General features: G+C 41.8%; 1 protein-coding gene across 1 annotated transcript in view; it reads left to right on the top strand.

Moving 5' to 3' along the window:
• The window catches only part of LOC126203565 (uncharacterized), a 45,840-nt gene that overhangs the window by 19,128 nt on the left and 11,384 nt on the right, over nucleotides 1–15,328 (top strand). The window contains exons 3-5 of the mRNA XM_049937891.1: nucleotides 9,983–10,041; nucleotides 11,000–11,035; nucleotides 11,173–11,281. Coding sequence (XP_049793848.1) covers nucleotides 9,983–10,041; nucleotides 11,000–11,035; nucleotides 11,173–11,281 — 204 coding nt within the window. The remainder of the gene's footprint in view (nucleotides 1–9,982; nucleotides 10,042–10,999; nucleotides 11,036–11,172; nucleotides 11,282–15,328) is intronic.

The following is a 15,328-nucleotide window of genomic DNA, read 5'->3' as shown; positions in this document are numbered from 1 at the left end:
TGGCTTCAGAAAGGATACAGCAAAAAAGTACGGTTTGTAATTCCGAGAACGCAGCAGTGATTACAAGTTACTACTTTGCATGGGGTCCCCTGATTCTGAAAAAAGAAATGCTTTTCATTCTTTTCTAACAATCCTTGAGAAACCGGGCTCTGACTTAACCTGTATCAATTTATTCAGGAATGTATGCATCAGAGCTACAACTTCCCTTAAAATTCATCATTTTTTTACTTCTTACAACTAACTAGTTGTCGAATTTGTTAAAATTTATTATTTACTAGCTGAAAAGGACTCGCTTCGTTTCCTAAATTGCTTAAGTTTTTAGCGTTTCTGTTTTACGTGCTGTATTCGGGTTGCTATGGGTTTATCTATCGAGTGTCATTTTTTTGTAGTTCACTGTTGCTATTTGAGTTTAAAAATTGTCATTTTGTCATCTGGAAGTACTGGGTGGAGCGGTGGACGTTAGGAAATAGAGTGCCAAGTGGAGAAATCGGAACATTTCAGACGTACGCCTGTTTGAGTTCAGTTATAGTATTATAGCACTGGAGACAGCCAGAAACATTTGAGTAATGTATGGTGATAATGCCACTGGCTTTCTTGTTTTAAGGAGGGTCATTTGGACATTTGTGATTCTTCACATTCAAAATGACTTCGGGGTTTGATGAAGATCGTTTAAACTCGTTAATCCACAATGATTCATATCAGTGTATTCTAGAAATGGTAAATGTGATCATTCCACCATCGTTTGACATTGCATAGAATGGGGAACGTTCATAAATCGGGAGTAGGCCTTTGGATACCGTATCCTCTAAACCAAATTCACAAAAATCAGCCGGTGGCCATATTTGCATCTCTGCTTGCTCTCCATCAGTCGGCTCGTAAACAACACCGACCGTCCCTACCTTGTATCGTTACTGGTGACGAGAGATAGTGTCTTTTTGTTAACATAAGAAAAAGCAAGAAATGGTTGAGCCCAAACAAAGTATCAACTCCCCGTACAAAGACTTGAACGCATCCACAAAAGATAATGTTATGCATCTGGTGGAATAGCGACGGTATGTTGTATTACGAATTGTTTCCCCGAGGTGGAACCATCACTGCCATCACTGCCGTCATTTACTGCCAACAACTGAGGCGTCTTGGAGAACCAGTCCGAGAGCAACGACTATGCTAATCCACGAAAACGCCTGCCCGCATTCTGCTAGACTGACAAAAATACTATACACGAGTCGGATTGAGAAGTCATATCGCATCCAACTTATTCATCTGGTCCTCCACCCTCAAATTTTCACATTTCCCACACACTGTTGAACGATCCTAGCGTTGCCAGACTGTTGTAAACAATGAAGTAGAATAAATTATTGATCACTAATGTCTCTGTTATGTGTATTATTACTTACGGAAAAACGCTACGAAATTATGCACCAGTCCAATATTTTTTCTTTCCTTAGTACCGTATTTGTATTCACGGATCTGCTTGTTGAACTATACAACGAGGTCTGTTCAAAAAATTCCGGAACATTCGTAATTTCGCACCAGAGGTATGATGGAGCGAAATGCGGTTTTCATCCCTGCACACGCCACTGCTTAATGTGTAAATCCCGGATGTTTCATTGTTGTATGTCTGTTAGTTATTGTCCGCAGCTCGTGGTCGTGCGGTAGCGTTCTCGCTTCCCACGCCCGGGTTCGATTCCCGGCGGGGTCAGGGATTTTCTCTGCCTCGTGATGACTGGGTGTTGTGTGCTGTCCTTAGGTTAGTTAGGTTTAAGTAGTTCTAAGTTCTAGGGGACTGATGACCATAGATGTTAAGTCCCATAGTGCTCAGAGCCATTTGAACCTTTTTTTTTTTTTGTTAGTTATTGTTCAGTTCTGTATGAATAGAACGTTTTGTCGCAGAGTTTGCGAACTTCGAGATGACAGAGTTAGAGGAGCACCGCGTCTGCAATAAATTTTGCGAGAAACTCAAGACAACCTTTACAAAAACACATCAAATGATGCAGAAAGCCTGCGGTAATGAGTGCTCAAGCAGTACGCGGTGTTACGTATGATTTAGGCGGTTTAAATATGGCCGGACGGTAGTTAAAGGTGACCCTCGTTCAGGACGCCATTCGGCATCCACCGACGACGCTCATGTGACGAATGAACGAAACTGTGTGTACCAATCGAAAACTGACTGTGCGAGAGATTGCAGATGAATGTAACATATCAGTTGGATCATATCATGATATCCTGACACAGCATCTTGCAATGCATCGTGTTGCCGCCGAGTTCGTCCCAGAAATACCGTATCGCAATCTGTGAAGAGCTTTTGGGTCGCACAAATGTGAACGACATGTTCCTTACGAGAATCATAACAAGTGATGAGACGTGACTCTACGGTAATGACGTTGAGACAATGGGTAGGGAAAGGTTCTCTAAGACCAAAAAAAGCTCGTCAGGTCGGGTCATTTGTCAAATCCATGCTGATAGCTTTCTTTGACTTAGGATTAGTTTATCATGACTTCGCGCCACAAGGACAAACTGTTAATCGATGGTACTATCGGAAAGTGTTGCGACGCCTGTGATAAAATGTTAGGAGGAAACGACCTGAAATCTGGCGAGACAATTCATAGCTCTTGCATCACGATAACGCACTCGCACATTCATCCCTGTGGGTGCGTGAGTATTGCACAATAAACGAAATCACTGTGCTGCCTCATCCTCCAGACCTAGCCCCTGCGGACTTTCTTTTATTTTCAAAGTTAAAAACGCCGTTGAAAGGACGAAGCTTTGCAACGACAGACGAGATAAAAGAAAATTCGCAGATGGCGCTTCGCGTGATCCAGCAGGAGGCGTACCAAGACTGCTCCCGGAAGTGAAAACGGCGTTGGGAGCGGTGTATCAATTATGAGGGAAAGTTTTTCGAAGAAGACCATGTACAATAAGTAAAAGGTAAGCGAATAAAAATTTTTGTGGATGAAGTTCCGGAATTTTTTGAAAAAACCTCGTATTTTTATTGCTGAGATTGTGTGCTACTGCTCTTTGTTTACGTAGTTTCTCTCAGTAAACGAATACACTTTATCGATGAGGTGTTCCTCTGTCTTTACCATGTCGCACAGCTCTTCGGTTAAGACGATTTTGCCGGAGTGTGGATCAACACGATATGTGCTGTTTCCATGTAGAGAGTCTGACAGTATTCTATAACATTGAAAATTATTCGACAATATTCGTAAAACCCCGAGAACATTATAGAACAATTTCGAATGTTTTTCACTTGAAACCAACATGATGCGAAAGAGATAGAAGGAGTCCTGTGATGACGGCTACTTCAGACGTATCTCCACAACTGTACCACCGCACAGTAACTGTTTCCATGTAGTAAGTCTGACAATATTCTATAACATTCAAAAATATTCGACAGTATTCGTTAAATCCCGAGAACATTATAGAACAATTTCGAATGTTTTTCACTTGAAAACTACATTGATGCGAAAGAGATAGGAGTCCTGTGATGGCGGCTACTTCAGACGCTTGTATCTTTACAACTGCAACAGCTACCACCGCACGGTAACTGTCTGCGGGAGCCTTAGGAGATATCGTAAACTTCACCCAGAAACACTTCAAAATACGCACAATGGTGCAAGGAGGTTCCAGAAGACCAAAACTATTCTCAACATCCCCATAGAAAGCTATCACATCCTTTATCGAATAAAGTAATCAATTCCTGTGAATGCAGTACGTCCTACTGCTGATACTGTTTCTTTTTTCTTTCAAAGAAAACTAATCAGAGAATGAAACTTAATATGAGTTTGAACGTGGCCGTAAAAACTATTGACAGTAGAACAGAATGTATAATCAACACAGTAAAAAGAAAATAGCCCAAATTAAGAGCGAGATCATAGACCTGGAAATGAATTTTTGTATTTGGAGCAACTGAAAGTAACGGCTGCATGGGCAGCAAAATAAAGAAACGAGTAAAAATGACACGAAGTGCGTTTGGTAAACTGAATAGTTTTCAGAAGTAAATTGGTAATACTTCTGGAATGGAAAGTGTACACTCATTGTGTAAGAATGTTTTCGACTGATGGCAGTGTGGCATCATGTGTTAATGAGAAAATCTATCAAATACTAATGACTGCTCGGAAAGCAACGGAGAGGTGTATGTTTCCAACTGATAGGAGTGACAAACAATCAAATGGATCAGGTAATAGACTGGAATAAAAGTCGGAATTAAAACTGCAATGAAGACGAATTTGAAGTCTTTGGGACAATTTAAATGGTTCAAATGGCTCTAAGCACTATGGGACTTAACATCTGAGGTCATCAGTCCCCTAGACTTAGAACTACTTAAGCCTAACTAACCTAAGGACATCACACACATCCATGCCCGAGGCAAGATTCTAAACTGCTATCGTAGCAGCAGCGCGGTTCCAGAAGTGCCTAGAACCGCTCGGCTACAGCGGCCGGCTTTTGGGACAATTAGCCAAGTAGATGGTATATGCACCATAGGAATTCTTTTCTGAATTGCAAGTGACAAGAAAACCGACGCGGCGACGTAATGCAGTCAGGGCGGATGACATTAGAAAATATGGAGGAAGACACATATATAGGAAACTAAGAAAAAGTTCGGACACTTTGAAAGGTGGTAGCACGCATAGAAAAAAGAAAACTAAGTCCAATATACATGTGTACGGAAATGCATACTTTCCGAGATAAGACCAGTGAACATCTATCGGCAAATTCGTACCTTCTGCCCTGAACACGTGTTTACAGGAGGTGTTCAACGTGACGTCCATTCATGAGAATACAATTCTCTGCCCTCCGGCGTAAGGAATGACGCACCCTTTTAAGTATATCCGGTTGTTGTTGTTGTACTTGCTGGCACGCATTGAAGACGCGACCCTGTAGTGCCCGCACATCGTTTATTGGCGTGGCGTAGATCAATTCCTTCATGTGTTCCCATAACCATACATATAGGGGACTAAGATCTGGGGAACCTGGCGAAAGAGCACGCGAAGGTGTGAGCGTCCCTCCCATCCTCCTGACCTATCCAGCGGTCCTGAAATATATGGTCAGATGGCGCGCACATTATGACGAGAGTGTGCTGGTCCGCCATCATGCAGGAGCCATATTTCTACTCGTTACTGCGGCGGTACAACCTCCAGCGAGGTAGGCACTGCGTTAATGAGACAGCCCAGATACTGGCCCCCCAGTTAACCTTTGTGGGAGCATCTATGGCCCTTCTACGCCAAGTACGCCTGCCCAGACGTTAATTGAGAATCGGAGTTGATGCTTTCTTTCCTGAATTGTTTGGGGATTTACATCTGCCCATACATGCTGGTTACGGAAATTCAAAATAGCATCTCTTGCGAACTCTGCCTCATCGGTAAAATAAAGTCTTGGATGTAGACTATTGATCTGTGGCACACTTCTTCAGCAGCCGTTCACAGAACCGCCTTAGGGCCTGAACCCGCTGTAGGTGATACGAGTGCAGCAATTGTCCATGAAGTATCCCCCCGCTCCAGACAAGAGACACACGCCTTCTGCTGCTGCTAAACGTCGCACACCAGCCCCATGGGTTTCTTTCACCGAACATAGCATACGCTCCCCTATGTCAGGCGTGCGGGCTGTACGATGCCTTCTACTGTCAATCTATCGAGGTGCAAGGATACCTGTGTCCTTCAGACGCTGGAGAAGAGGGTCTAACAGCCTATAAGAGGGCGCCCTGCGCTGTGGATATTTTTCTGCGAAAAGGGCACAGGCTCGCAAGCTATGCCCATTTGCTAAACCATAGCAGAATATGGTATCCGCCATTTCACTTGTCGAGTAGTGGAAGGGAGAAAACGCAAATGTACTACACCATTTGTACGTACAAACAGTGCAGTAATAGTAAACACAATAGTGAATCAGCGTTTGGAAGATGGTAAACATGATACGTACCTAGGGTTGACGTACTGTACAAGAAGGCACACAAACACGACAAAAACTATCATAACCTACAACATGACTCGAACAACACAACTGACTGCAGACTGCCTAATAGCAGGCAGAGCACTGTGAATAAGACGACATGACAGCCTGCCGACACATTTGACGGAGCGCCAGTGCAACAACTGTGCTTCGAAGAATATCCGTAACCAAGCATCGTGCAGCTCTTCCTATAAACAAATGTTTATCTCGGAAAGTATGCGTTTCCGCACCCAGGATTATTGGACTTACTGTTCTTCTTTCGATGAGTGCTCCCACCTCTCAAAGTAATCGACTATTTTTTTTAACAACTTGTATATGATGATTATAACTCGTGGAGCTGAGTGTAAAAAGCGTTTTTCACGATTTCGCATGACAAAAAGCCAAATGAGGTTAAGTCTAGTTTGTGTCTCCACCTAGGAACTTCAATTGATTGAGTAGTGTAGGAATAATACTTCAAGTTAATGAAACAGTATTCTGAAAATATAAAAGTTTTACTTAGTATTTAAAGATTTTGGAAGCTCCAAAAAGATTCCCTGCATGTTACTCAGTTCCTAACAGGGGTGGTGGCAACGGGGGGAGGGGGGGCTATGGGGGTATAGCTCCCCCCCCCCCCCCAATGGAGTATCATATTACACGGGATAAAATGACTTCATAAATCAGCTTGTAGGAATATAGGTTGCAATGTATTTCAAACACATTTTAACAAAAGAATAATAGCGGCAAATAACTTACTATCTAAACCAATAAATATCATTTAACTTAAAATGGGCATCTTATTATTTATTAATATACATTTTTACCCTGAACTCCAAAACAGTTACCAAAAATTTAAGCAACACCAAATGTTATCAATTTATCGGTGGAGGACTCTCTCTTTTTGTTAAGCGATATTCCATTGCCCAAAACCTACTCCCCTCTACGCCTACCCTCATTAGCCCTCGACTTCTAGAATCGCCCCTGGTTCCTAGGGCATTACTCTCTGCACCCTGTCTGCCATCATATGTGGTTGTTTGCTACCAAATTGTGAAATACCATCCTGGGCATTGTGAAACACCATCCTGGGCACTGTTAAAGGACTACACCAAAAACCTGAACGTAGTACTGTTGTTGCTCGGACACGTTCTTATACACAATGAAAAGTAGCTACGTGGAGCCGGTCTTCATTGCACGATATTGAGTCATGCATTGAGAATGGATATTGTTGAATCATGGACGATAAATAGTTTGGACAAGAAGAGAATAGAAGCTTACGAAATGTGGTGCTGCAGAAGAATGCTGAAGATTAGATGGGTAGATCACATAACTAATGAGGAGGTATTGAATAGGATTGGGGAGGAGTCTGTGGCACAACTTGACAAGAAGAAGGGATCGATTGGTAGTGTGATGGATCTGGGAGATGTGTTATTTTCTACCAGATTTGTCGATACCAAATCTAATGACGGAGGTTGTAAATGTTTTCTTATAATTTTTCAGGATATTTTTTTGTGAATTGTAATTTGCATTATTTTATGCTAATTTGCTTATATGTTTGAGAGTGACTGCATATTGATTAATATTATTAGGTGTGATGAAGAATATCAAAGAGACTGGTTACAAGTGGAAGCTTGTGTGTTGAGTAAAATGTCTTTCACGCTGGAGTCGTCTTTGACCGTAGTCAGTCGGCAGTGAACTCTCGGTATGTGTGACAGTGGAACAATGTGCAGGTCGCAATTATAATAATTTGCTAGTGAACAGGAAAAATGAATTATGTTACTACTTTTTTTGTATAAACATCAAGAAGGAACCAAATTCGAAGAAATGGTATTTGAAGCACCAAAAATGAGGCAAACGCATTGAACCAGGTCATTTCTGCAGTCGACGAAACTGCATTGTGGAATTATACTTTCACTAGACGACTGAAGCCAACACAAAAAGTCAAATATCATCTTACAAACATTTCACGGAAAAGGTACTGTCACGAAATATGCTAAATTCCAGTATATAAAAATAGTGAGCATATTTCAGTAGGACATGTTCTGAGGTATCAAGGGACAACCAATTTAGTATTGGAGGGCAGCGTGGAAGGTAAAAATCGTAGAGGGAGACCAAGAGATGAATACACTAAGCAGATTCAGAAGGATGTAGGTTGCAGTAGGTACTGGGAGATGAAGAAGCTTGCACAGGATAGAGTATCATGGAGAGCTGCATCAAACCAGTCTCAGGACTGAAGACCACAACAAGAACAACATTGCTGAATCTGAATATAGCTGCGAAGCTTGTTCTACTGACTGTTTTCTCACCCTGAAGTACATAATAACAATGTGTGAGACACTCCAACTTAGACCATAAAAAAAGTTTGTGGGACTTAACTGCTAAGGTCATCAGTCCCTAAGCTTACACACTACTTAACCTAAATTATCCTAAGAACAAACACACACACCCATGTCCGAGGGAGGACTCGAATCTCCGCCGGGACCAGCCGCACAGTCCATGACTGCAGCGCCTTAGACCGCTAGGCTAATCCCGCGCGGCCCTTAGACCATACATCGGATAGACAAGGCTTATTTTCATTGGCTTATGACGTATGGTACTATGTTTTGGGGTAACTCTTCACATTTTCAAAAGATATTTTTGGCTCAGAAATGGTCGGTTCGGTCAATAAGTGGTGTAAGTTCGCGAACCTATTCTGGGTATTCTGACATTAGCCTCTCAATATTTATGTTCTTCAGTATCGTTTCTTGTTAACCATATGAGCTCATTCCCAAGAATTAGCAGCTTTCACTCAGTTAATTCTAGGCAGAAAGCCAACCTACATTTGGATCGCACTTCCTTGACTCTTGTGCAGAAAGGTGTACAGCACAACGCTGCATCCATTTTCAATAAGCTCTCGGAAGAATTTAAAGATCTTAGCAGTAATCTACGCGCTTTCAAATCCAAACACAAGAGTTTCCTCATGGGTCACTTCTTCTATTCTGTCGAGAAGTTCCTTGAAAATTTAAGCTGATTCCTGTCTTACTACATTGACTGCGATATGGTCCTACGGAACTAGACGTGAAAAAAAAAATTGAAATGGACAAAAACACGAAGCATCTTTAGATGACTGACGAAGCGATTTATGTAGCTCGCATGCAATCTAAGTGCATAATATAAAAAAGACGGATTCTGACTCGTATGAATCGATACTGCATGCAACACGAAAGATGTTGAATAGTATCACTTGATTCTTTCCACTAATGTACAACACCAATATGGGTTTTCCAGTGGGTTTCTTTATAACTCCTAGCTCGTAACCAGAGAATACATGAAACAAACCTCGTTGCAAGCTTTCACACACAAACCCGAGTACAACCGCCTGCTATCTCTCCGTCAACATACATACACCGTTCGGCGAACAGCGTCGTTTAGACTCCCTGCCTTGCCTGAGCTGTGTTCACCGCGGACATCGATTAGTGGGCAAGATTATCTTATCGAAAATGCTCGCGAGTTAGCAGGTGCGGAAAAAATGAAAAACTGAAAGCTGGCATACCTGACAGACAACTTTCAAACTCGTTGATAATGTTAGCTATTGGGGTTGACGCCATTCCTAGAAATTGTACTAAGTAATGTCACACTGAAAAAAATTAAGTACCATCCGATAGGCTACATTGTGAAGACTGTTACCAGTCGCATTACCAGTCCTCATCAACGGTATCCACGGATACATTCGTCACATGCTTTTCATGTCTTCTTATTCAAATTCTTCAAATAAGAAATTTACTGATCGTGACTGGGATTTTTATGTTAGATTAGATACTGTTACTACATGAATACTCTTACCAGACCTCATCAATAATAAGCGTAGTTGTATCCATTACACTCTTCTCACTTTATCTTATCCATATTCCTTTACACAAAAATTCACAAATCATGAACGCCATTTTTATGTTTAGATTGTGTTCTGTGATTCCTGTTAGAACCTTGGAGAACGTTCTTGCTGCCCACTGAACTTTGGCAGTTACGCAAGAAATGCAGCTCAATAATAAAAGTAAATAATAGTATTTGTACTTCTTTTTTGCAGTGGACATGAATAGGGCACTGATCAATAAAAAGATAGATCCAGAAAACATTGGTTTCAAGGTGAGTAAACGCCTATTTTGTTATCCTTCTCAAATTGTTTGTTGCATCAAAATGCACTAGAATACTTGCAGTCTGTTACTCGTAAGATACAGTGAAGTTATTGTTTCGTTCCTCCGTTGTATTACACTGCTACGTCGTTACAGCTCCCTACTGCACATTAATGTAAACCTGTATTACTCCACTAACGACAAAGATTCAACCGACACTTTTGACTAAGTAAAATAAAAACTACCCCGAACGCTAACACACCGAGATAACCGAGAGCAATGACAAGACAACGTGTCTTTTCTGCAGCCACTAAGTACAATACAATGTTGAAATCAGTATGTCATTGTTTTTGACTCAGGCACGACTCATCCCAATAACTGCACAAAAGTAGTCACGGTCGGTTGGAAACCTTTGTAGTCGCAGGTGTGTTACATCAAAATTATAACGAATAAAATTACAAAGCTGGATGCCGGACTAAGAGTAGAACAAACAGAAACGTGGAGACGTATGACGTACATGGAGACGTCTGCACGTGGTTTCCATACAGCAGTGAATGCTACGTGGGTCCTCCCGCTAATGGTGATGATAATGATGGCAGTGGTCAAGATGAGATAGTCTGCTGTATTATATACCGTAACTAATTGTTTTGGCAAGAAAAATCCAACCGATCTAGATGGAACGGTGTAGTAGACTCAACCCTAATTTGGATTTAGGTTTTCATTAAAGACGACTGTCAATAATTCTTCCATTTTTTGTCACGGCAGGCTTCCTGTCCAAGATGAGGTTGTGTTCGCTCTTTGACAACTTTGGTAACGATGAGATGTCAAGCCCAAGCGTAATCCTCCATTACCCTCTACTAAAAAATTAAAAATGCTATATGCTACAATATACTGCCGATGTTATTATATATTTTAAATAATCATATTCGTATTTTGCGAAATATAACCCTAATTTCTATTTGCATTTTCAGTGTTTTGTGTTCTGCCTTCTCAACAAGTACGAGTGGGTAAGCATAACCTGCACGGCATGGTTTCCTATTGCTTCACTTCAAACAAATTCATTTTGCTTTAGTTTAAATTAATGTTCTTGAATAGTGTGAACCGTATTTTTTCTCTTGAAACAATAAAATCTACCTTTTTCCAGATGGATGACGAAGGCGGCTTCCTCATAGCAAACATGAAGCACAATTTGTCCGATTCTCACCTCGACCAATTAAGCATCGATTTTCTCGTTTATAAATGTTCTGCGACAGGTAAGTAAACTGCTGTCGGCATCTTGGTGTACATAACTACGTAAAACTGGCCTAATGGTTTACCAAAAACTATCAAGTACGTAGAGTAGAATGAATCATTTACAAAATTTTGTTCTCATATCACCCAGAGGTATAGCGTAGGAAGACAGTCATGCGTCTGTCTCTTTTTCGCCATCATCGTTTCGCTTTTGTCTTTGTCGTTTTCTTTCAATGCCAAGTTCGAGGACAAGACTTTATGATACACTTCTGTGGGATTCTGTTATCGTTTTTCTTGCTGGATTCTTTTCTATCTGATTTTCGTCGCCATCTCGTCCTTCACTACACTATATTATCCATCCGTATAACGCATTCAAATATGTTACATATTTTCCACGGTTTTCTCTCTCATGTGATGAACTAATACAACGTTATTTTTACTGGTCCTACACCTTCGGAACATTTCCCAGTGCAGCCTAACACTTGGCTAACTCCTCGTAGCTGGAGTTCGCAATGTAAAGTTTTGTAAATGACATCGTGGTAGCCTTATGGCAGTAGAATGATTAATTTGTACAACCCGTTATTGCAATTTCGGCCGTATGGCCATCATCAAGTTCTGGTAATTGTGTTTTAGCGCATGTCGAAACTTGAAAAATCTGTCATAAACTCTAAAAGAAACAGAAAAAGACAAACAAAGGAAGTGAAATGAAATGTCGTGTGACGAGGGCCTCCCGTCGGATAGACTGTTCGCCTGGTGCAAGTCTTTCGATCTGACGCCACTTCGGCGACTTGCGCGTCGATGGGGATGAAATGATGATGATTAGGACAACACCCAGTCCCTGAGCGGAGAAAATCTCCGACCCAACCGGGAATCGAACCCGGGCCCTTTGGGTTGACAGTCTGTCGCGCTGACCACTTTCTTTTTTTTAATCTCATTTTGTTCGTTTTTGTTCGTTGTATCTGCTCGGGGCAGACGTCGATAGACACCCATTTCAGTTCGTTGTTGATCCATTAGATCCGTTTTTTTTTTATTACAGAGGGTAGCTGAGTTACCGTGCCGACATCACTCAGCTACCAGGGGCGGACACAAAGGAAGTATCCGTTTGGGACGGAGACGGATAGATGTGATTTACATAAACACACAAAAAATGAGTATAATTTAAAAAAAATATACATAATTTATTTAAGAGAAAGAGATTCATTAATTGAGCAATTCAATAAGGTGCTGGTCCAACTCTGATCCTTATGCAGCAGTTATTCGGCTTGCCATTGATTGACAGAGTTATTTAATGTGGCAAGTTCTGTCCAATTTGCGCGTTAGATTGTCAAAATTACGAGACGGTGCTTCAAACACTCTCATTGTGGAAGAGATCCATCGACCTTGCTGGCCAAGGTAGGGTATGGGAAGATCGAAGACAAGTAGCATTAACTCTCGTCCTGTGCGGACGGACACTATCCTGATGAAATGTAGGACAGGGTGGCTTGCCATATAGGGCAGAAAAATAACGACGTAGATTATCGTCGACGTACCGTTGTGCTGTAAGAGCGCCGCGGATGACGACCGAAGAGGTCCTGTTATGAAAAGAAAAGGCACCACAGACCATCACTCTGTTCGTCGGGTTGGTATCCCACCATTGTGTGTGTGTGTGTGTGTGTGTGTGTGTGTGTGTGTGTGTGGTGTTTTCAGACACGTCTTCTGCCCGGAATCTTATTCAGGTCAGGTTACCCTCCATTCAGAAGGCTGTTGCACGCAGCGAATGTTATATTGACTTGTAAATAATAGATTTCAGTAATCAGTCGTCCTTTTGAAATTTTATTGGCAAATTAATATTTCAGCTAGAAATTAGCCATTCTCAATGCACTATCATTTTTTTACAATGCATGTAATGCCTGTTGGTCTGTCTTGATCCACAGTTCATTGAACAGGTATTACATGCAATGATCAAAAATGATAGTGCATTGAGAATGGCTAGTTTCTAGCTGAAATCTAGATCTGCCAATAAAATTTCAAAAGAACAACTGATTGCTGAAATCTATTATTTACAAGTGGAATCTTATTGACTGAAATAGAACTGATTTCAGTGATGAGTCCCGCTTCGAACTGAACTCCGATGACCAGCGAAGGCATGTCTGGAGATGTTGACCAACAAAGGGTCGCCGGATCTCTCCCTGGTCGAGGACGTTTTGAGCATGACGGGCAGGGCCCTCCAACCAGCTCGGCGTTTTGATGATCTAACTTGGTAACTGTACAGAAATTGGCCCTGTATCCATTATGAGGACATAAAACAACTCGATCAATCAATCTCAAACTGAATAACTGCTTGGATAAGGTCTTTCACTTGAATGAATCATGCTTTTTATCTGAAACTTTAATTGTTTGGTTGTCCGTACATGTACCTCACATCTACCGATTCCCGTCACAGTCGGATAAGTCTTTCAAGGTGCACCTTTTTTGGTCTTAGAATGTATTTCAGATGGGTTTTTTAGCTTCTGGCACATGCTAACGCACAGTTATTACTATTTCATATTGGCCATATGAAGAAATAAATAATTTTACAGCCAAGAGGCAACCATGTCGACATTTCCTAACAGTTGGAGTTAGCAGCTAACTATTCTTGAAGTCATCAGTGTTGTCCGATACCTTTTCGTTTCAGCTGTACGGAATATTTTCGAAAACTCACTTGCGAAACATGAAAAATAACTACTTCTAATGAGACGGAAACTGTATATTGTTTGAATGAGGTACGTCTTTGTTGGCAAATTTCAAAATGACAGTAATCTCAAAATCTACGTAGTAGCATAACAGACATACGTAAGGACATGAGTGAGTAGAAATAAAACATACAAAGTTAATATCAACATTTTGATACACTCATGATTACACCGTAAGAAAAAGTTCAAATTAAAAAAAAAAAATTCGTATACGATCTCCTCACACTTACAAACTAAAAGCCAACCTCCGGACAGGCCTTGATGACCCAATGGTACCGACCGGCCGCCGTGTCATCCTCACCCTTAGTCTTCACCGGATACGGATACAGAGGGGCATGTGATCAGCACACCGCTCTTCCGGCTGGTGCCGCTATTCCTCAGCCAAGTAGCTCCTCAATTGGAATCATAAGAGCCAATTGCAACCCGCTTGCCAATAGCACTCGGCACACGCGGATAGTGAATCCCCAAGTGCTAGCCAGGCCCGGCAGCGCTGAACTTTGGTGGTCTGACGGGAACCAGTGCTGAGACTGCGGCAAGGACGTTGACTCCTCACAGCTAGTCGAACAAAATATTATTTTCCAACTTTCTTTGGATCTCAGTGACGATGTACAACTGAGCAAGGCAGAGATATGAACCTCAATTGATGATCTAAGTCTTGGCAGTACGTCCTGTGTACGCGACATTCGGCTGCATAGAATCAGTGCACTATGACGGGTCGAAGTCGAGGTGCAGCAGAATGGGAGAAAAAACTATAGTATTTACCCGTGAAAACACCCGATTGAAAACAGTCGCCGGCCGAAGTGGCCGTGCGGTTAAAGGCGCTGCAGTCTGGAACCGCAAGACCGCTACGGTCGCAGGTTCGAATCCTGCCTCGGGCATGGATGTTTGTGATGTCCTTAGGTTAGTTAGGTTTAACTAGTTCTAAGTTCTAGGGGACTAATAACCTCAGCAGTTGAGTCCCATAGTGCTCAGAGCCATTTGAACCATTTTTTTTAAAACACTCGATTAGCTAGTGTGTCAAGACAGACGGTCCAGTGTCTCTACAAGGAGTGGTCTCCCCCTTGCGTCTGTATAATAAGGTGTAAGAATATAGACTCCGAGCACAGGCGCTATTAGGTCCATCTGTCCCGACTGACTGCGGTGGCACTCTCTGCCAATGGCGTCTGTAGTGGACTGTTAAGGCAGCCAGTCCACATTGAAGTAGCCGAAAGGGCACGCGTCAACTCACGCCGTCTGGCGTTAAGTCTGGAACAGGATTCGTAATGAATGTGATAAAGAAAAGAACGTAGCTACTAGAACACTTTTTATATAGTCCTTTGGTATACAGCATTCTGGATGATACAAGTGAGACTATCTTGA

This window comes from Schistocerca nitens, chromosome 9 (genome assembly GCF_023898315.1).
Source record: "Schistocerca nitens isolate TAMUIC-IGC-003100 chromosome 9, iqSchNite1.1, whole genome shotgun sequence".
Lineage (NCBI taxonomy): Eukaryota > Metazoa > Arthropoda > Insecta > Orthoptera > Acrididae > Schistocerca > Schistocerca nitens.
Note: the sequence above shows the minus strand (reverse complement) of the source record. Positions and strands in the feature narration are given on the sequence as shown.